The sequence below is a fragment of the Ranitomeya variabilis genome, chromosome 1 (genome assembly GCF_051348905.1).
Source record: "Ranitomeya variabilis isolate aRanVar5 chromosome 1, aRanVar5.hap1, whole genome shotgun sequence".
Taxonomy (NCBI): domain Eukaryota; kingdom Metazoa; phylum Chordata; class Amphibia; order Anura; family Dendrobatidae; genus Ranitomeya; species Ranitomeya variabilis.
The window spans coordinates 657365878-657387765 of NC_135232.1; the positions used below are offsets into that span (position 1 = coordinate 657365878).

At 45.4% G+C, this 21888-nt stretch overlaps 1 protein-coding gene across 4 annotated transcripts in view; it reads left to right on the forward strand.

The window, feature by feature from the left end:
* Positions 1–21888, forward strand: part of RALGAPA1 (Ral GTPase activating protein catalytic subunit alpha 1) — a 236193-nt gene that overhangs the window by 60729 nt on the left and 153576 nt on the right. For 2 of the 4 annotated variants that reach the window (XM_077262701.1, XM_077262712.1), the window contains exons 17-22: positions 4990–5130; positions 8477–8647; positions 15548–15669; positions 15757–15979; positions 16059–16232; positions 18545–18682. In XM_077262701.1, the coding sequence (XP_077118816.1) occupies positions 4990–5130; positions 8477–8647; positions 15548–15669; positions 15757–15979; positions 16059–16232; positions 18545–18682 (969 nt within the window). Of the gene's footprint in view, positions 1–4989; positions 5131–8476; positions 9767–15547; positions 15670–15756; positions 15980–16058; positions 16233–18544; positions 18683–21888 lie in introns of all 4 variants that reach the window. The other 2 variants (XM_077262692.1, XM_077262721.1) reach the window with 2 other exon arrangements.

Sequence of the window (21888 nt, forward strand, 5' to 3'; positions counted from 1 at the left end):
CTTGCTTAGTGTTCATAGGAGGCACTTGGGTCTGGGATCCAGACCCCAATGTTATTATTTTACTTTTTAAATTTTTAATATTTTAATATTTTTACATTTTTCGTTCTCGAAACGAGGGGGCGACGGACCTCTTCAGGGGTCTGATCTCCCCAAATCATCAACAGGCGGGAACGCGGAGTGTTGCCTCCCCATACCCCCTCCTGCACCGTTTCTTTGCTATGCCTGGGCTCGCTTTAGGGGCGACGGTTCCCTCAGGGTCCCGATCTCCACACACCACCAATGAATGGGAACACGGAGTGTTGCCTCCACGTAGCACCTTCCGGAGCCAGGCTACAGCCGGACAATAGCCCTGATCCATCCCTAGGGATTGAACCCATGGGATGTTCAGAGGCCCCCCATTGACGTCCGTGCAGCCCCCACTGCATCACCACTGACTTAAAGCGGATGATGGAAGGAGGCAGTTTGGCACAGTCTATCTCTTCTCTGGTCAAAGCAACAGAGTCTCTCCGGGACCCCTCCTCAAGTCAGGGTGCCCTTTTACCTGGTACAGAAAGCTCACCTTCTGTACGGGAACCGTCAGCCAGCAGAGGTCGTTCCCTAGTAAGATCCGCACAAGATTCTAGGAAGTGGACCCATACCACGTCCCCCGCGCACTATCGGGCTTCGGGGTCCGTGAGTCCTATTTCCCGCTCCTCCTCTGAAGGGGTTCGCAGCAAACATGACTCAGAATACGAGTCGGATGTCTCCATAGACCCGGACTCGCAGGAGTATCAGGAGACGGTAGATACCCTCATCGAGGCAGTCATCAAGACTCTGAGGGTGGCTGAAGACTCTTCCGCTATACCAGATCACGCGGTGTCCTTCAAAAGGTTTAAACATCCCCATAGGGGTGTTTGTCAATCACTCTGAGTTTACGGACATTGTTCAGAGACATAGGAATCGGCCGGACAAAAGTTTCACTGGGCAGAAGCCCCTTGAAACAAGATATCCCTTTGCTCCTGATCTAAGGAAGAGCTGGATAGAGTCCCCGTCAGTAGATCCTCTCATGTCGCACCTCTCATCAAAAACTCTCTTATCCCTATCTGACGGCTCATCGATTAAAAATCCCATTGACCGACAGATTGAAAATCTTGCTCGGTCAGTCTTTGAAGCCTCTGGCTCTGCACTTTCTCCATCCTTTGCTGCAACATGGGTGGCTCAAGCTATGGCTGCTTGGGCAGAAGACCTTTCCAAATCCATTCAAGAAAGTAACCTCCCTCCTGAGGCAGCGAGTCTAGCTAATCAGAATTCCCGGCTGGCGATTACGTGGTACACACTTCACTAGACGCAGCCAATTGCAGCAAATGCCATCACCATCAGGAAGGCATTATGGCTCAGAGAGTGGTGTGCGGATTCCGCTTCAAAAAAAAGTCCCTAACCTCTCTTCCTTACCAGAGCGGTCACCTATTTGGAGAGAAACTAGATCAACTTATCTCCGATGCTACTAGTGGGAAAAATAAATTTCTTCCCCAGCGAAAGCCAAGCCGGCCTTATCGGAGTCAACAGGAGACCCGATTCTGGACTTTTCTCGGCAACACGAGCTGGCCCTCTACATCCGCTTCTTCTGGCTCGGGGCATCCTCCGCATAAAGACAGGGGCTCCAAGGTCTCATATAGATCCAATCCCTCTTGGAAAAGCAGGCCAAACCAATCTAGATCCAAGGGATCCAGATCCCACTGATTCTCTGCGCAATGACTCTTTCTGGTATCTGGCGGACACCAGCAAAGTAGGCGGCCTTCTGATTTTGTTCCTTCAGGCCTGGCTGTCGGTCGTTCACGACAGGTGGGCCAGGGACCTGGTGTCTTCCGGATACAAGATAGAGTTCTCTTCTTCCCCGCCCATATGTTTTTTCCTGTCTTGTTCCCCCAAAACAGAATCGCGGGCTACCGCTTTCTACCAAGCCATAGACGCACTCTGCAAAAACAGAGTCATCATCTCGGTTCCCCAAGACGAAAGGTTCAAAGGGTTTTACTCGTGGTTCCATAAAAGGACAGAACAGTGTGCCCCAGACTGGATCTAAAACTGTTAAACAAATTCGTCAGCGTTCGTCACTTACGAATGGAGTCCCTCCGCTTGGTCATCACCTCAGTGCAGAAGGGGGGAGTTTCTCGCATCCATAGACATCCGGGATGCTTATCTCCATATCCCGATTTCTCCACCTCACCAAAGATTCCTACGTTTCGCGATTCACGCCAAACACTTCCAGTTCACGGCTTTGCCCTTCGGCCTCGCCACCACCCCCCAGGATGTGCTACCATACCTAGACGACCTATTAATCAAAAGCACATAATTTCAGGCCTGAGCAGACTGCGTAAGCATCACGGTGGATACTCTTTCTCGCCTGGGCTGGATGATCATGGCCATGGCTGTGGCGTACATCAACCGTCAGGGGGGCACCCGCAGCAAGCTTGCGATGCTCGAAGTAAGTCACATTATCCGATGGGCCGAGAGGAGTCACTCGCTCATCTTAGCAGTCCACATCCCCGGGAGTAGAAAATTGGGCGGCAAATTTTCTCAGCCGTCAGGGTCTCGCCTCAGGAGAATGTTCTCTTCATCCGGAAGTTTTTCAGCAGATTTGCCAACTCTGGGGGACGCCTGATGTCGATCTGATGGCCTGAAGGCTAAATGCACAGGTTCCACAGTTCATAGCCCGCTCTTGCGATCCGGTAGCCATTGGGGTGGACGCACTGGTTCTCCCGTGGCATCAGTTTTGCCTTCCTTATGTGTTTCCCCTGCTCTCTTTACTTCCGAGAGTCATCAGGAAGATCAGAGCGGAGGGGATCCCAGTGATTCTGGTCCCGCCAGATTGGCCCTGCGAGCGTGGTACAAAGAACTGGTAAAACTCGTCGCCGACTTTCCCTGGAGGTTGCCAGATAATCCCGACCTGCTTTCCCAGGGCCCGATTTACCACCAGAACTCAGGGGCTCTGTCTATAACGGCTTGACCGTTGAGTCATGAGTTCTAGCCCAAGCAGGTTTTTCCCAATAGGTGGTTTCCACCATGATTAGCGCTCGGAATCCTGTGTCAATGCGCATTTATCATTGTGCTTGGAAGACTTTTTTCTTATGGTGCAAGGACCATGGACGTTCCCCTCTTGTGTTTTCAATCCCTTCCATTTTGGAATTTCTCCAGACTGGTCTCGAGTCAGGTCTAGCACTTCGTTCCTTGAAATGCCAGATTTCTGCCTTATCCATCCTACTCCAACGCAGGATAGCGACCAGATTGCAGGTGAAGACCTTCATTCAGGGAGTGGTCCACATGGTACCTCCCTATAAAATGCCTTTGAAATCATGGGATCTTAATTTTGTCCTAGGTGTTTTTCAGGAGGCTCTTTCGAACCGCTGCAGGATATATCCGCTAACCTTGCTTTCTTGGAAGGTAGCTTTTCTGGTGGCGGTAACGTCGATCAGACGGGTCTCAGAGTTAGTGGCTCTATCCTGCCGAACTCCGTTCCTCATTTTTCACCAAGACAAGGTAGTCTTGAGGACGTCTCCGTCCTTCCTACCTAAGGTTTTCTCTTTCTTCCACCTAAATGAGGACATTGTTTTGCCTTTGTTTTGTCCAGCACCTGTCCATCGTTTTGAGAGGGCTCTTCACACACTCGATTTGTGAAGCACTACAATATTCATGCTCAGGCTTCTGCAGATGCGGCCCTTGGCAGAAAGATTCTGCAGTCGGTGGTAACACATCTGTAGACTACGGTACATTGGGTTTTCAGCTGTGTGCTGTTTCCCACCCAGGGACTGCTTTAGGACATCGTATGGTCCTGTGTCTCCTAATGACACGAAGGCGAAACAGGGATTTTTGTGTACTCACTGTAAAATTCTTTTCTCCGAGCCACTCACTGGGGGACACAGCACCCACCCTGTTAGCCTGTTGGCTTCTGTTTGTTATTTGGTTTGACATATTGTATTTTGTTTGATAGCTATAAGCTCCTACTGCTTTGGCGCTAAACTGGTGCGATTACAGCCAGCATGAGGGCGTATACTGCAGAGGAGGGGCTAATTTTGTTCAAGTTTTTTAAGTGTCCTCCTAGTGGCAGGCAGCATAACACCCATGGTCCTCTTTTCCCAATGAGTGGCTCGGAGAAAAGGATTTTACTGTACGTACACAAAAATCCCTGTTTTTTAACGCATAAAATAACGTGCACAGGTATAACTGCTGCCTCTGAGAGATAGTCCTGAATATATTGATGTTTTTCATGTTTTTGTAGTACTTCTCTAATATTGGAGAATATAAAGCCCTTCATCAGCCTGGTAATAAGCTGACATCTAAGGGTTTGGTTTATAAAGCCTTCTGGATTTCCGCTGGTTTCAATGGGAAGGTCACCTCTGTCTGCGGTATGGTCAGTGTAGTCCTCCATGTATGACGCCGTGCAGATAAAATCCTGGTCTATGTCATACAGTGATGGGTCTAGTCATCCAGAGCAGGAGATGCTGATACTTGCCGGGGGATTCTGACCACCCCAAGCCAAACACAAAGAAGTCTGGAGACCCCCGTTTTGGGTTGCCTCTCTGTGGGGTCCTCACATTGGGGATCTGATTCTATATTTTCTGGAAATGAACTTTGAAGGATTTCTGTGGGTATGACTTGGAAGGGTAAATCAGTCGTGGTGTGAGAACTCAGAAAATATCTATCTCCACTAGGACCTCACCTGCTTTCCATGTTTCCATGCTTCAATGTGATTTTACTGTGTATGGTATATGCCTCTGTGTCTGCCCTTCTCCCTGTCTGCCATGTTCTGGTTTCTGCTTTGTGACACTGCCTGTACTAGTCCGAGCTTCTCCATATCAGTGCACAATGTAATAAGAGTTTTTCCTTGTTCATATTTTCACTTTTTGCCTGCTTCTTGTGGTTTTGCTGCACTCTCATCAGTCACTTCTCTTTCCTCTCCTCCGGTCCCTCTTCTCCCCCCCATCTCTCCTGTCTTTTCTGTCTTCTTTTTTAAAGCCATGAGGAGCCGATCCATTGGTGACAGTGCCCTGCCATCAGCCTCTATCCGCAGCGCTAAAAGTGCACCTGTCCTGATCCATCCTTCCAAACCCCTTCTGCCTGATATTGTGCTCACTCTGCTTTCCGATGAGCTGTCAGGTAGTGGCACCTCTGTCTGCACCCCCTTCCCACTGTGTGCAGCCCCCCCCGTAATCACACAGAAAAGAACAGAGCACTGCACTGTGTCTGAAAGAGAAGGGTGACCTCGACGCGCTCCTTCCCTCTGTGCATGCTTTTTACTCGCAGATATCAGACATTCTCAAAGTCGTGACTGTCGGCTGAATGAGAGTTCAGCGAATAGTTATCTAATGTGTATATGGTCTTAACTGACTGTGAACAGGTCAGGTTCATCTCCTACTTACTTTTAGCTTTCCTTTCTAGGTTTAGCCTGAAAAAAAAAAATCTGTATATATTTCCAAGATGAATACCTGGGATATAGCAAACCACAGAGTTTATAAAGAAAATCCATAAAACCGCATACACCCGAGTCACTGATTCCCATAATGAAAGCTTACCTGGGTTAATATTTTGTCGACAGGTGATGACAAATGTGACTTGTGTCGTACGCAGCCTCTTTTGAGAATGTCTGATCCGCACTATTGACAATGCTGTTTCTGCACTAACTTGCCATATTGACTCTGTTTTTATGACCTGGACTTGCTTACTTTTTTTTTCTAGCTGTTGCGTTGTGAGCACAAGGTCTGTCTCCCTTCATGTTACAGAATGGCTTCATACACTTTTGCTGTGATTTATTTTTATGCTTTTCTAGAGTTTGTATAACTTCAGAAAGATTTTCCTTCAAGTGCATGTGTCATCCTAACACTCAGTGAGCCTGAAGAGTTGGCACAGTGGGCACTCAGAACTCTGTTCATTAACGTTTATGTGACTGAAGACTTGTGAATCGTCACATCACATGCTTTCAGCCACATTCCGACTAGACGTGCCCAGCCTCACTCAATGCAAGTGTATTGAGTGAGGCTGGAAACAGTCTAGTTGGTATGTGGTCGGGCATATGCATATCACTTACTTAGTCACATGACTCACATAGAATAACTGCAGACTTGGAATTTAAGACTGGGCAACCCCTTTAACTCTCATAAATACAGCTCAGGGTGATGATTGATGCTTCCGCTAAAACAAAGAATTGGCAACCTGGACATTGTGGTGCTCCTGGCAAACAAGACTCTACACCTGCTGTGCCATTGGCTATTTAGGCCTAGGGCAGTGGAAGTTAAAACCAGTTATTTAAAGGGGTACTCCACTACTGTAAAAGCTAAACTTAATGGGCCTATTAAAAGGAAAATTTACTCTCCTCTTGGATCTGCTCTTGCCACTCTACTACAATTCGGACTGCGTCTCACAGGTTCACAGACATCAATATTCAGAGGTGGGGCATCATGTGACCGCTGCAGCCAGTTTCTTTGTGCATGGACAGAATGTGAAGGCTGCAGTCGATCATTAGCTGCTGATTGACTGCTCAGTGATATAACAACCCCCACAGAATGCTGATCCCTGTGGACCAGCAGTGAGCGCACAGTATGGCGTGTGGAGGATCGGCCCCAATCCAGGGGTGTCTGCTTTTTTTTTACACTTCCTTGGGCACTTAAGATTAACTTTCATAGTAGCGGAGAACAACTTTTTAAGCATTGGAACAAGAAAAAAATCATTGTTTACTTTTTCTCCAAATCTAGTGAATCTACTACTGCTTTTCTTAATTAGTAGCAGTCACCAACCATTTCCCATTAGTTGCCAATAAAAGTCCAAGAGTATGAAATTGCTTGTGTTATTTATGCTAAAACGAATCTCTCACCGGGTATTTGCTATGTAATCTAAGAGCAGCATGCTATAGGGGCAGAGACCCTGTTTCCAGGGATGTGTCGCTTGTTGCTGGGCTGCTTGCTGTTTATAAAATCCTTGTTTTCTGCTGCAGATCTGGCATTGCTCAGAATGCTGAGCTCTGTATAACCCTGATCACACCACTGTTTCGCCGCTTTCTCTGCACACTGGGCATAGGCAGAAAGCTGCCAATCAGTGGTGGGGGTGGAGTTATACAAGGCAGTTGGCTAGGAGGCACAAGACACCTATTACTATAGTGATAATGTATTGCTGATAAAACACTGATTTTAGTTTTTTTAAATCGCAACTCACAGCCCAGTATGTGACCTAGTGCTGGAATCAGGGTCTCTGCCACTGTCCACTGAGCCTAATGACAAGCTGACTTCCCATAGAGATAATTTCTCAGCAGTCACAGCAATACTAAGGGTATTTCTCTATTATCAAGTTGTAGACTGATAACATACAGGATCCATCCTCCTTCCCTCTCTGCTTAGTGACGTCTGCACAGGACACAGAGCATGCCCACAACACTCCCCCATAGAAATCAATAGGTAATTGCCTGATGTTTATGTGGCTTCTGTAATACTCATCTCAAAACTGGAGCTGGTAGCACAGCAAATGTGGCTGCCCCATAAAAGAAAATAGCCTAAAATATGCAATGAGAAGATAGAAAAAGATTAAATAACAATGTATATAAAAAAGAATATGGTTTTACATATTTTGTTGCTGCCTGCAGGGTGGGTTGAACAGACTTTTCTGCTGGGGATATATTTCTATATAAAGCCATTATGGATCCCTTACATTGAGAACACACTGGGTGTCTGGTCCTGAATGGTCCGAAAACTATTATCACCAATGTAAATATCGGAAGTGTTGTGTTCTCTCCCATTGCATGCTGACATCTTATCTAACATCCTGCATACTAACGTTCTGCTCCCCCAGTCCTGATTATTGACCCCCATCTTCTAGATGACCCCCAATTCAGGACCTGGTTTGTACTGACGGCCTGTGTATAAAGAAGTCAAACTTTTTGAAGTTGTTTGTTTTCCTGTTTTGTTTTTTTTTTACCTAACCCCAATTCTTTTATCACACCAACTTTTTGACTTCTTTCTACATAGATTCAGGAAAAGGAGTTTGTTAAAGGGGTTGTCCCTGCATTGGTAACTTATTTTTTGTTTGTTACTTAAATGCATGTATTTGGTGTTAAAAAATCATTTTTGCAATTGTTCTTCACTAAAAATCTTGTACCGTTTAGCTTTTATCCGCTCTTGCACGTTGTACATAGATGTGATCCGTGATCATAAATCAGCTCCAAGGAGCTGAAAAAAAAAAAGACATATAAAGGAATTTCAAACTCCCATCAGTCTGTCATATTGGCTTACTGATAGATTTTCATTTAGCTCATTTTTTGCAACGTGCAATACAGTGGCTATAAAAAGTAAGCGGTGCAAAATTTATAATGAAGCCCTATTGCAGACGTTATTTTTAGCTCCAATTACATGCATTTAAGTAAAAAAAAAAAAAGTGATCAACAACCCCTTTAAATAGTTAAACTTGGCTGTACATGTAAAAATTGCTTACAATGTTTAATTTTTCTTTTGTCTGACAGAAATGGAGGATGCACCCGTCCATCCACGCGTCCCTCGAGTAAGGCATTATTCTCAGAGTGAAGAGACGCCCACGGAGACATTTGGAGGTGCCAACGAGGAGACGCCAGCCTTGCCTCGCAGCAGCAGCACATCTGACATCTTGGGGCCCATTGCAGCTGAGAGAGTGAAAGGTGCAGTGCCTGGTGCAGAGCTTTCGTCCCCTCCGACTCTGGACCCCCCTTGTGCTAACACACACTGTCAGGAGGCATCCCTAACGCAGGCGGATGGCAGTATATACGATCACCTTTGCCAGCTGACTGACTCAGCTGAACTGACAGATGCAGAGATTGAGCAGGGCTGGTACGAGGACTTAGAGGGACGAGACATTTTGCCTTGCTTACGGGGTCTTTTAAAAGAACAAATCACGCAAGGCGATGGGATGGAAAAAAGCAAGGTCAGGACTACTAGTGTGGACCATAAAACTGAACACCTTGACGTGTCCGAGCTGTGCGGTAAAGGAGAGGGTCATACCATGTTATCCGAGGGGCCCCAGGTGGACAGTAGTGCGGGGTTAGAAGGGCATGTGGCTAGGAGATCAGGGGGGCTCAAGGTACCCGGTAGGTCAAGGGATGTTCATGTGAGGATACAGGCTGACGGAGAGGTAACTGAAAGTAAGACTGTCTTGGATCAAGGTGACCGGAGGAGAGGTCTGTTTAGGCAAGCTGCAGCGGAGGACGATGAGATTCCAGAACTGCAAACTTCTCCGCCTCCTCAGTCATTAGGAGGCGAACATGGGGCCAACATAAAGAACTTGTGTGAGTCTGTGACGCACAAGGCCAAAGCGATTCGCCGGAAACGGAACACTGTGCAGGTCTCTTTCCGTCCTTCCACCGAGGCTGTGCTTTTCTACAATTCTATGGAGAACAAGGATGCCCATTGGAAAGCCAGGCTGCGGAAGTTAAGCGGCCTGAGTCCAAACTCATCCTGCGTAGACACCGGGAAGCCTACGGCATACGCTGCCATGGGTGCGGTAAGACTAGCGTCAGGAGTTAGCCCAACGGGTATCGACCAAAATGATCTCCCCTACCCTCCCTCACACAAGGAACCCAGCCGCACCCGGCCGCGGTCTAGCAGTCAAGAGAGAGCCTCTTCTCATGCGTCTTTAGGAGGCGTCTATAAATCTGTTGTTCATGCTCTCTCAAAACCCAAGGCCAGCGTGTCCCTGCAGAAGCAGCAAAGGACGGCAGCCGAGGCTCCACTGAGGGACCTGTACGGTCATGTAATGGGCTATTTTGGAAGGAAGGCAGCAGGTGAGATCCTCCAGCCCTGGGATTTGTTCCCAAAGGTGCAACACCCGTTTGGCTTTGTATTGCAGACGAAAAACCCAGCTGCCAGCAATCAGGAGCTTCTTTTTTGGGGATGACTTGCCGCTTATATCTCACCCATGCCTCGTTGACACCCTCTCTGGGATCTTTGCATGTGTCTCCCCCTGTGGCTGATATAACCTGTAAAGTGTTGTACCCCCTACCTTTTTCAGCAACTCTGCTTTCTGTACTAATCCCCCTCTCGGCTACTTGGTAGTCGGGGATCACTTCTAATAAGTGTCTTGTCATGCAGATGTCTCGTTTTATGTGTCGTGTAACCACCACTGGAGACATAGATCACTGGGGAATCTCTTTATTCGGGTACTTGCCAATCTCAGCCTGTCCAGGTATCACCAGTAATGGTACGATGCAGCAATGTCCCACTGACTTCAGGGTCATAAAAGGCGTATTCTGGCTTCAGCGAAAGGTTTCATTTTCTTTTTATTATAAACTTTTTTCTTTCTTTTTTTAACTAAAGTTTTGAGCCCTTTGTATTCTAGACAGTAGAAAATATTAAAACCATTTAATTAAAAAAAAATAAAAATTTGCAAAAGTGTTTCGCTTCAAGGGAAGTCTTTCAGCACAACCCTTCACCCGAAATTGTATATAAGGTCATGGCGCTCTCTGAAAGTTAATGCCATCCAGACCTTTTAATTGTGCAATCCGTCACTCCCTGACCCCCAAAAATTGCTGTTTTAACCCATATGCAAATGATGCTTGAGTGCTCTGGGCATGATCAGAGCACTTCCCAAGCCTGGCTCTATTTAAAGTCCCATTTTCCTCTACTTTACTGACAGCTCACCAGTTTAACTATGCAGGCATTGGTGTGTCAGTCAAGCAGAAGAAAGTGGCGCAAGGCAGGGAATAGAGCCAACTACATAGGAAGTGCTCTGATCACCCCCAGAGCTCTTCAGCTTAATTTGCATTTGAATTAAAATAGCAATTTTTTTTTCAGGCAGGAAGCATTTATTAGAGGATGCATGACATCCATCAGTGAGCAACGTGACCAGATAAACAGTTTGGGGCAGTAGACCTGCTGACAGATTCTCTTTAAAATAATTAAAAAAAAAAAGACATTGTAAAAATTAAAAAAATATATATTTGCTGGAGTCCATTATACCCCTAAATTAGCCCGTTTTTATCACCAATCAGTGGCTGAAGGAAGTTAAAAATTCTCTTTTTAATTCATATTGAACTAGAATGGTGATACGTGAACAGGTATCGCAGTCACACGAGGAGGCATGCTCCCATCTCAGTAGGCATAATACCAGGATATGTTGTCACTTAAAGAATTGTCCCATTTCAGAAAACTTTGGGGTATAAGCTTTGTTAGTTTTAAGAAAAATTTCTTTAAGTATAACTTGTCCTCCCTGGGTCCAGCGCTGAGCCTCTGCTGCTACCCCTGAGGTTTGCCTGCATGTCTGACTTCATGTTGACAGCACTGCAGCTAATCACAGATATCAGAGGCTCTGCCCATGTAGATGGCACAAGCACCTGAGCATACTGATTGACTGCAGCGCTGTTGACATGATGTCAGTGCTGCTGATAAACAGCAAAGACCTAGGTGGCAGCCGAGTGCCTGTGCTGGACCCAGGGAGGGTAGGTAATACTCTAACTTTTTTTTTTTTTAATTACCAAAGCTTATACCAAAAAGTTTTCTATAAGGGGAAAATCCCCTTAGTGATTTTAGGGGGGCCAACCTATGGGATCTCCACCAATCCTGAGACACTTTGTTGAAGCACCACCGCTTTTCTCTCATTTGGGGGTCCCACAGGTCGGACCCTTAGTGGTCATTCATTAAGTAACGTTACACCCTTACTAAGATGAGACCATCCCTTTAACATGTGTGACCACTGAGCACAATTTTACAGTTGTACAGTTTGTAGAGTTACTTTACATGAAAGTTTGTGATCCATTACCTTACTTGTCTTCTACTGATCTCCAGATATAACCTGTATTAGAGATTAGAGCTTCGTTGACAATTCTGCAGGCTGCAGAGCTGAAATCATCTAACAAGCATTATTGCTGACTCTCTGCCTATGTCATTGGCTTCTTGCTATTCGTCCCAATCTATTGGCAATAGTCCACTGACAACTGGCTTGGTCAGTTTCCAGTGCCAACCATAAGGCTTGGGAATGTGACTGTGAGCGGTTATACAGGTCATACTCTGGAGCAGAAATGATAAGTAACGTTTTCACAACGTTTTCTATAGATCACATCTACATATACCTGTAAAATGGCTCCAATGTGACCGTGCTAATGACTACTTTGTTGTGGTGTGTTTGTGCTTGTGTAGTGTTTGTAATTCGTGCTTCACATAGGGAGATTGTGTCAAGCTTTTTTCTATGTCAGGTTAATCAGCTAGCAAGTGTTAGGGCCACACTACAGTGGTAAACGATCGCCAATCGGCTACATGCATGTCGATTGACAGTTGTTTAATTGCCTATTTAGACTGAATAATGACCCTTCTGTATGATTGTTCTGTACGCCAAGCATCTTATCGGCAGCACATGTGCTGTCAAGAACAATGATTTTAAAAATCAGCGCACCCATTGAATGAGAGTTTTGGTCATTCCTGGGTGGCCTAGTAATGCAAATTTCCCTATCATCAGCCCATCTAAATGGGCCTTAACATTTAGGCTAAGGCTACACTGTGACATTTGTCGCTCGACAGCAATTCTCAGAAAAGTCATAAACACCTGTATGCCTTACTGTTGCTTAACTTTATTTTTGCTGTAAGATTAAACAGCCAAGTTATGACAAATCGCATGACGTTTGCAACATGCATCGAAGCCTATGGCAAGTGACAAAAAATCGGTCCTCTTTATGTTTTGCCAATGTTACCAGACAATTATGTTGGTGAATATGTACTATATACAGGCTAAAAATAAGGCTCACCGACCTCGTCATTGTATAACCTCTCCAGAAGTGGCCATGCTCCTACCTCACGTACCGTAAACTACATTACCATACAGCAGTTCCATTTTCTTTGACTCCACCATTTCACTTTTAATCCAGTTCCTAATACTGCGGGTTGTCCTCTCCTGGTAATACAGCCTCATCATTGTAGGGTCCATAATGCAATACGCGGTCTGCCCAAGAGTCTCGTGACATGACTTCTGTAGCCTCATAGGCACATATGACGCTTACCTGCAGCTTCTGGCGTCATATCCAGGACGTACGAAACGGTTGCGGGCAGACGTCGCAGTATTACATATGATGAGGAGTCAGTTGCCATGACCTTTTCACTGATGTCACATTGCCATCCTCACCCTTGTCACTACCACATGTTGCCGGTATTGAAGCGGCATGGCTGGCACCAGTGTCTTGCGAGCATCGGCTTTGTGTGTCTCTGTGGGAATGCTGGTATCTGGGAGAAAAATAGTTTATTGTAGGTAGATCATGGTCTAGAAATCACTTGGGCCGGTTCTCACATAGCTGTGCTAAGCTCGGCTCATTTTTAGGAAAATCTGCCCATGTGCACTGGTACACAACAATTATTGGGAAGGTGTGCTCTCCGCTAGACACAATGATCGATTATCTGCTCACTGCATGAGCCCTAAGGAGATCTGTTGCCTAAAAATATCAAGTTTTTTTTTTTGAGTTGTATATAATGCAGTGATCCATATCATATTATCAGTAAGACCTACTGACCCGTCCACCAGGTCCTCATCTCCTCCCCTCGCTAATCACAGCCCCCTGCATGGATGTCCTTATCCTGAGCCTAAGGATGGCAGAGAGGAGGACGACCGCACAGTTCATTGGAGGTACAATCAGAATATCACGTGCAGATCATTATGAAAAGGCAACAATTTATTTCATGTTATTTATAAACAGCAAAAAAAATGAAACATTATAATCAACTAAGTAATAGGAAATAATTTCTAGCACCTGAGGCTCTGGGGTCTACCACACAAAGGCCGGCATTGGGGGACCACACTGACCTACACTTGGCTCCGCCGGCTTTATGGGAGCAGTATAGTGTCACCATATTGTTTGCATTGCTGCTGCATTTAGAGAACTGGAAACAATGGGAAAGATGCAAGTTCACAGTTCTGGGGTTTATTTGTTTGTTTGTTATTTCTTTCCCTCTCACCCGTCTCTCTTTTTTTGCCTCTTTTAGTTTCTATCATTCTCTTCCTGCTTTTTTTTTTTAATCTGGTACTCTAACAATCTCTCTTTCTCCCTTCCTTTCTATTTTTCCATTTCTCCTTCATTCTCCCACTTTTTTCTCTTTTTATTTGTACTCTTTTCTTTTTCATTTTGCTTTATTTTTTCTTGCACTTTCTTTCTTACTTCCTGGAGCACTTCTTTCACTGTTATCCTCTAAATTGCTTTTTTTTGTTACTTTTTCTCTCTGATTTCCCCCCCCCCCCCATTATCTCTTTTTCTCTTTTTTCATCTTATTTTTATTTTTTCAAATTTTCTTCCATTTTGTTCTCTTTCCCTGCATTTCTCTTTTCTTTTATATGTTCCTTTCTTTCCTTCCTTTTCATTTATCCTTCCTTTTCATTTTTCCTTCCTTTACTTTTTTTTTCCTTTTTCTTTTTTTCCTTCCTTCCTTTTTGTTTCTTTCCTTCATTTCCTTCCTTTTCTTTCCCTTCTTTCTTTTCTCTTCTTTGCTTCCTTCCCTATTTTTTTCCTTTTTTTATTCCCTTTATTATTTCTTTTTCTTTCCTCTTTTTGCTTTACCTTTTTTTTTCTCTCTTCTTGACTATCTTTCCTTGTTATTTTTCCTTGTTTTTCTTTTTGAGATCTCCCTCTCTCGATTCCTTCTTTCTCTATAGTTCTATTTTTATAATGCATCTTCACTTCCTTCCTTTACTTTCTTATTTCTTTCCTTTCTTTCATCTCTTTTCTTTATTTTTTTCTTTTCTTCACTGTCCTTTCTTATTTTTCCTTGTTATTTTTCTCTCTTTTGCTAACTCTATACCTCTCTGTCTGTCTCTCTTTCTCTCTTTTTCTGTCTCTTTAGCTCTGTCTCTCTCTCCATATTATGGTTGATATTCTCTGACTTGAGTAGTTTTGTATGTAATGTATATAGACACAAGATGAGCTTCTTGTCAGATAGAGGACATGGTCCATGTGATTGCATTCTCACAACTCTTGTTAGAGAGAGGGTGAAGTCCTTGTCTGACCGAATAAACCATGTTCAACAAAAGGTCCAGCAGCTGTCTTTATCGGTTTGGCTATCTATGCACCGTGTCTTTCCTGACCTCTAGACCCATGAAGTTGACTCAACCAATGCAGTATCTTGTCCCGACAAGAATGGCCTCCAGAAATGGCTGACCAGCTTAAATGGTTTTCTTTGTAGAACTGGTGTGTAACAATATAATTTTGGGTTGTTCTCATTTCCTTTAGAGGATCTATTTGGAAATCCAGGAAAAGATGAGCCCATTGGGCAGACGTTTCTTTTATTTGAAGTGGTCCTTTCCTCCTCCTGTAAGCTGCTGGCTCTGCTTCTAGGAATGACCTTGCTTTTACAATTCCACCCAGATTCCACTAACTGCTTCCTGCTGAAACCTGCAAAGCGTTTCAGAAACGACTAATCCCAAACACACTATCGGCTCTGCCACGTAGCGAGACCCCCTCCTTACTCGCATGCCGCACCTCTAATCCGCCTATTCCCCTTACCTGCCCCAATACATCCCTGCTTGTTTTTGCACTAGGGCTGAGTGTAATGCACAAAATCCATGATTTCATTCTTTTTTCTTGTTTTCCTTGTAGCCACCAAAGAAGACTTAGCTCCACAGATAAGTGCCCTGAACAGTGAGATCAACTCCAGCTCCAATATCCCAGATCTAATGGATGAGTTCATAGCCGAAAGGCTGAGATCTGGCGCGGTTCCCGTAAGAATCAAATCTGGTTTCTCATCCTTATAAAGAGTCTCATTTCAACAATTGTCTAATTACTTTTTTCTTTTTATTGTTTTTCAGAATTTGACAAGAAGAGGTAGCAGTCCAGGCAGCCTCGAGGTTCCTAAGGACTTGCCTGACCCACTAAATAAACATGGCCAAATGCGTCCGGCCGAGGATCCAGGGGTCCCATCCGAGTGGACCTCCCCAGCTAGTGCCGCCAGCAGCGACCTCCAAAGCTCAGACAGCCACTCAGACTCTTTCAATGCCTTTCAGTACGATGGGAGGAAATTTGAAGTAGAAGGTAGACAAAAAAGAAAAGCTGTGTAATAAAGGCTATGGCAAGGACTAGAACCAGATCATAGTTTTTCCATATCTTTTAGCTGGATTCCCATTTGGCAGCGATTCAGCAGTTCCCACCACAGAGACCGATGCCGCATCTGTACAGCTGAGTACAGAAGAACCAGAGGTTGTAAGCCTGACTACTCTCCATATTGACTCTGAAACCAGCAGTCTTAATCAGCAGGCCTTGTGTGCAGACGTGCTGGTCACCGCAGGTATTCCTACAGTGCCGTTAGAAGTAATTTGCAGCTTTTTATCTCTCATTACACAACTTTTGGACTTTCTGTATTACCGCATTTTTTTGGACTATAGGACGCGTCTTACCATAAGACGCCCCCAGGTTTAGGCAGCAGAAAATAGGAAAAACCTATTAATTAAAACCTCCCTGGTGGTGTAAAGTGGAGGGGTCATTATCACTATGTGTAATGTACTAGGGTAGAAAAGGGAGGTTATAAATCTATTGTTAGTGTCTCTCGGCAGTGTTATACACACAACTCAGCACTTCTAGATCCACATATAGACACACAGCTCAGCTACATATGCCTGTATAGACACAGCTCTACTACATTCACTTACAAACAAACAATTCTGCTACATAGGCAAATATAGACACACAGCTCTGCTACATATCATATAGACACACCCAGCTCTACTACATATGCAAGTATAGACACACAGCTCTACCACATATCCTATAGACACACCCAGCTCTACTACATATACACGTATAGACACATAGCGCTGCTACATATTCACATAGAGACACACACAGCTCTGCTATATAGACAAATATAGACATACACAGCTCTTCTACATATGCACATAGAGACACACAGATCTGCTACATGCACACTTTATATATACACACACATCTGCTACATATATACACACACAGTATATATTACCATATATTGCAGTTTCTTCCAGGCATGTGACTGATCACGTTGAGCTAGTCGGTTGCAAGATCCTTCCGCTGCTCAGCTTCTGCAGCCTTCGTTCATTCCCAGTACCTTCCTCTCCTGCTCTGCAGCGATCATATAGATTAGTGTGGGGCAGGAGGAGAGCAGTTCTCTCAGTGATCAGGAAGGATGTGGTGTCAGCGTTCTCCTCCATCACAGAAAGCTACCTCCGGACTATAAGATGCGCACACTTTTTTTTTGCTAAAAAGTGCATCTTCTAGTTAAAAAAAAATAAATAAATAAAAAGGTACCTTCATGACAATGCATGAAGCAAAGTAGGATGAAGTTTTATCATCTTCCACAAATGGTGTTCATGAATAATAATAAATATACGGTGATGAATTGGAGCATTACATGTATGATAGCATCCATAGTGGGTGAAATATAACATTATACAGGATCAATGCAAATGTGTGACCCCTCCAGGTAATACATGGACAGGTCAGATCCACCGGAGCTATAGGTACCCCTATAAGAAGACAACCCCTGTCCTATCTAACCCATAAGGAGAGATTCCCTACAAGGCACATAGCCGGGGTTGGCTTCTTTTGATAGCGCAGTAATGGCTGTGTCTGTGGATGCTGGCATGATTATACAAGTGATACGCCAGTCTAAAGACCCCCATACACTTTAGGCTAACATTGATCGAACCGACAGATTGCAGCATGCTTGGACAACAGTGTAATGTGAGTGGGAGCTCTTGACTCTCTTCCCACAGGTGATGTCAGAAGCAATCCTGAGTATCCTATTTTGGACTGCCAATCCTTTTTTTGTAAGGGGTAGATAACCACGAGACATTTCAGCCTACGGCTCTATCATGGGGTACAGGAGCACTCGGCAGAACAAGTCAAGTGTTCCTATGCATGGGAGAGTCGGGTGAGCTAGCTGCTGGCCAAACGATTGACCAAACTATCGATCGGTGGACACCTATCTAAAGTGTATGGGGTGCTGACCTGTCAGGATCGGAGAGGACGCCTATCATGGGGGTCTCACCCCTCCAATTTGAACACTTCAGATGAATGGTTAGGGATGTTCCTTCTGTTATCCTATCATCCACCTGTGACTCTCCTGAAAAAATGCAGTAAAAGATAATAAAAAAAACGTCATTTATTCGCTAAAATGACAACAGTGACAACCACAAGCGAGGGAGAAGATTTGATTTCCAGAGCTAATGTTGTAAAATCAGAAATGTTCTGGGTCTCTGAAAGCAGTAACACAAAAATAAACATATTGTGTCATTTTCACTGCATAATGAACACCGTCATAGCAAAAACCTCAAATCAAAGGCACATTTGCTTTGTTTCTCACCCCTGACCCACCCAAAAAATAAATGACTATTTTAATTTTTTTTTTTTTTTACTATGGGCGTAAGAGCTAACAGGCAGAGTAGTTGCTACCTGCTGTACCTGCCTGGTCTGATCTCTCTCGGCACAGAAAGGTCACAGGCCTGCTCCTGTGGGTTGCGTTGACGTTGCGTCGACAGCGGGAAAAAGATTGAAAAGCCGCTATTGTTGGCAATTATATAATTTGCACCAAAACACATATCTTCTTTTGTAATGCTGTCTTAGGCTCTGAAAATGGGTCCCCTGCCGTGTCCGCTCATGGTTCGCGCTCCCAGACGCCATCGCCTGCTGCTTTTACATCTGAGCAGACAGAACTGCATGAAAAGCTTCAACATTCAGTTTTACAGACACCGGATGATATTGGTAAGTTTCCAGTTACCTTAATTTGCTTTCACACATTCACTCACACACACTCATTCACACACTCAGATTCACACTCTCACACATTCTCACACTCATACAGTCACACTCATACAGTCACACACTCTCTCACTCACATACACACTCTCACACACACTCTCACTCACATACTCACGCAGCCTCTTGCATGGTACCACCAGAGGAACACCGTCGCGAACACGATCAGCCACATGATTCACTGACTGCCGCCATCTTTGTACAGGAGGAGCGCATGCGCAGTTAATGTGACCACCGCTATCTGTCTGCACAAAGATGGCAGCGGTCTGATTTACTGCACCTGCGTGAATTACCCGCAGGCGTAGTGAATAATTCGGCTGATCCTGGTGGCAGATGCGCGACGTGTCTACAAGCAGAGGAAGTCGGTCACATTAAAGGGGTTTTCACACGAACGAAAGTTCATGTTAAAAATTGACTGTGACCGTGTACGGAGCATGCCACATCTCCTAGGCAGGGGAGGAAGCAAAGGATAATACTGACATTACAGCAGGGGATCACAGAGAATTCATTTTGTGAGGTAAAATATTTCACTGACTGTTTTTTAAAAATATTTTACCTCACAAAATGTATCCTCTGCGATCTCCTGCTGTAATGTCATAGAGAAAGCGCACAGGGGTGAGAGAGAGCACAGTGGGGAGACAGTTCAAACGGGACAGCACATGAGGGGAGAACACAGTGCAGGAAGGAGAAAGACAGCAGACAAGGGGGGATAGCACATGGGGTAGACAGGCCAAAGAAGAGAGCACAGACGGGAGAAGTCAGCACATGGGGAAAGACAGAGTGGATGGGTGGGGGAGAGATTCTCAACCCTGCAAAGCCTGCCCCCCATCGTGACATTACCGCCCTCCCGATGCGATTGCAGCCTCCATCTAGGTCTATAACTAATCACTATATTATAAACTAGATGTTTCCAGCCAGCTAACGCTCGGCACGCTCATTGCTATCTAATTAACGCTGCTGGTGATTAAACTAAAGTAAATAATGACAACATTCAATAGCGCTTACGCAGGTGGTAAATTAACTTAAAATGAAGTTAATAACAATAGTGTGGTGATGTGTTGGGGGCGGGATTATGTGTGGTAATGTGGGGGGCGGGATTATCTGTGGTAATGTGGGGGGATTATGTGTGGTGATCTGGTGGGCGGGATTATGTGTGGTAATGGGGTGGGGGGCGGGATTATGTTTGGTGATGTGTTGGGTGCGGGATTATGTGTGGTGATGTGGTGGGGGGGCGGGATTATGTGTAGTAATGTGGCGGGATTATGTGTGGTGATGTGGTGGGGGGGCCGTATTATGTGTGGTGATGTGTTGGGGGGGCGGGATTGTGTGGTGATGTGTTGGGGGGGGCGGGATTATGTGTGGTGATGTGTTGAAGGGGCGGGATTATGTGTGGTGGTGGGGGGGCGGGATTATGTGTGGTGATGTGGTGGGGGCGGGATTGTGTGGTAATGTGGTGGGGGCGGGATTGTGTGTGGTAATGTGGTGGGGGCGGGATTGTGTGTGGTAATGGGGTGGGGGGCAGGATTATGTGTGGTGATGTGTTGGGGGGGCGGGATTGTGTGGTGATGTGTTGGGGGCGGGATTATGTGTGTTGAAGGGGCGGGATTATGTGTGGTGGGGGCGGGATTATGTATGGTGATGTGGTGGGGGCGGGATTGTGTGTGGTAATGTGGTGGGGGCGGGATTGTGTGGTAATGGGGTGGGGGCAGGATTATGTGTGGTGATGTGGGGCGGAGCTACTGTGCAGGGGGCGGGATTAGCGAGTAATCACGATGCCTCTTATATATATATAGATGTGACTTGGCTGTTCAGTGTTATTCAGGGTTTATTCCTGTAGGTGTCGGTGTTGCTACTGCAGTGAAGACATTTGCTGGCAGATGACAGCAGTGATCGCCATGAAGCCACATGTTGATCGTGTGATCTGTTTACCTCCCATAGCGGCAGACCACCTGGCCACCAAGGGGCCCATAAGCTGGGGGGACAAGCATTTTGATTTAATTGTTATCTGCGTTGCTCTATTTATTATAATGATGGCTGGACCATACATGACAAGTACTTTTTATCGTGTCCCCCTCTTCCCGATTTCCTTATAGATTGTGAGCTTGCGAGCAGGCCCCTCACTCCTTCTGTAGCTATTGAACTGTGTATCTTTGTAATGTATTTATTGTCTGTACATATCCCCATTTAATTGTGAAGTGCTGCAGAATTTTTTGGCGCTATAGAAATAAAATTATTACTATTATAACCCAATGATAGAGCCGGGAACCTTCTGCTCTCTGTGCCACTATTCTGCCTGTGCGCCTGAGTCTCAGCCAGCAAAAAAAAATGGCGTCACTACATTGCACCTGCTGTGTGAAGACTTTCTCCACATAATGCATAGAGTAGTGCAGCATGCCAGAGGAAATTTAATTTTTTTGTTAATTTTATTTTCAGTCATTACTTTTGAGGGTACTTGGGGGCATGATTCTGTGTAGGGAGCTGTGAGTACTTTGTGTGTGTGGGGGGCTGCAGGGGCCATCATACTGTGTGTAGGGGTCTGTGGGGGCCATTATACTATGTGTGTGGGGGAGACTGTTGGGCCATCATATTGTGTGTGTATGGGGGCCATCATACTGTGTGTGTGGGAGGGAGCTGTAGATTTATCATACTGTGGAATCGGGAGACTGTGAGGGCCAGGATACTGGGTGTGGGTTTGGGCTATCATACTGTATTTGGGGATGCTGTCCTGGCCATTATACAGTGAACGGTGCTGTTGTGGCCATCATACTTTGTCTGTGGAGCTGTGGGGGCCTTCATTCTGTGTGTGGGGGCCATCATAATGTGTGAGGTGGGGGCCATATTACTCTGTGTGGTGGTGCAGTGGGGGCCATAATATTGTGTGTTTGTGAGGGGGAGGAATGTGGAGGCCATCAAACTGTGTGGGGCCCCTCTATTGAGAGGCAGGGTGCTGTGAAGTCCATCACACTGTGTCTGGTTGGTTATGGGGCCATTGTGTGCTCGGGGGGCGGGACATCATACGGAGTGTGGGGTATCAAACTGCTTAGGGTGCTGTGGGGGGCATCATACTGTGTGGTAAGCTTTAAAGGCCTTAAACTATGTGTGATTTTTTGTAAGGGCCTCATAGTGTGTGTGGGGGCCAACATACTGTGTGT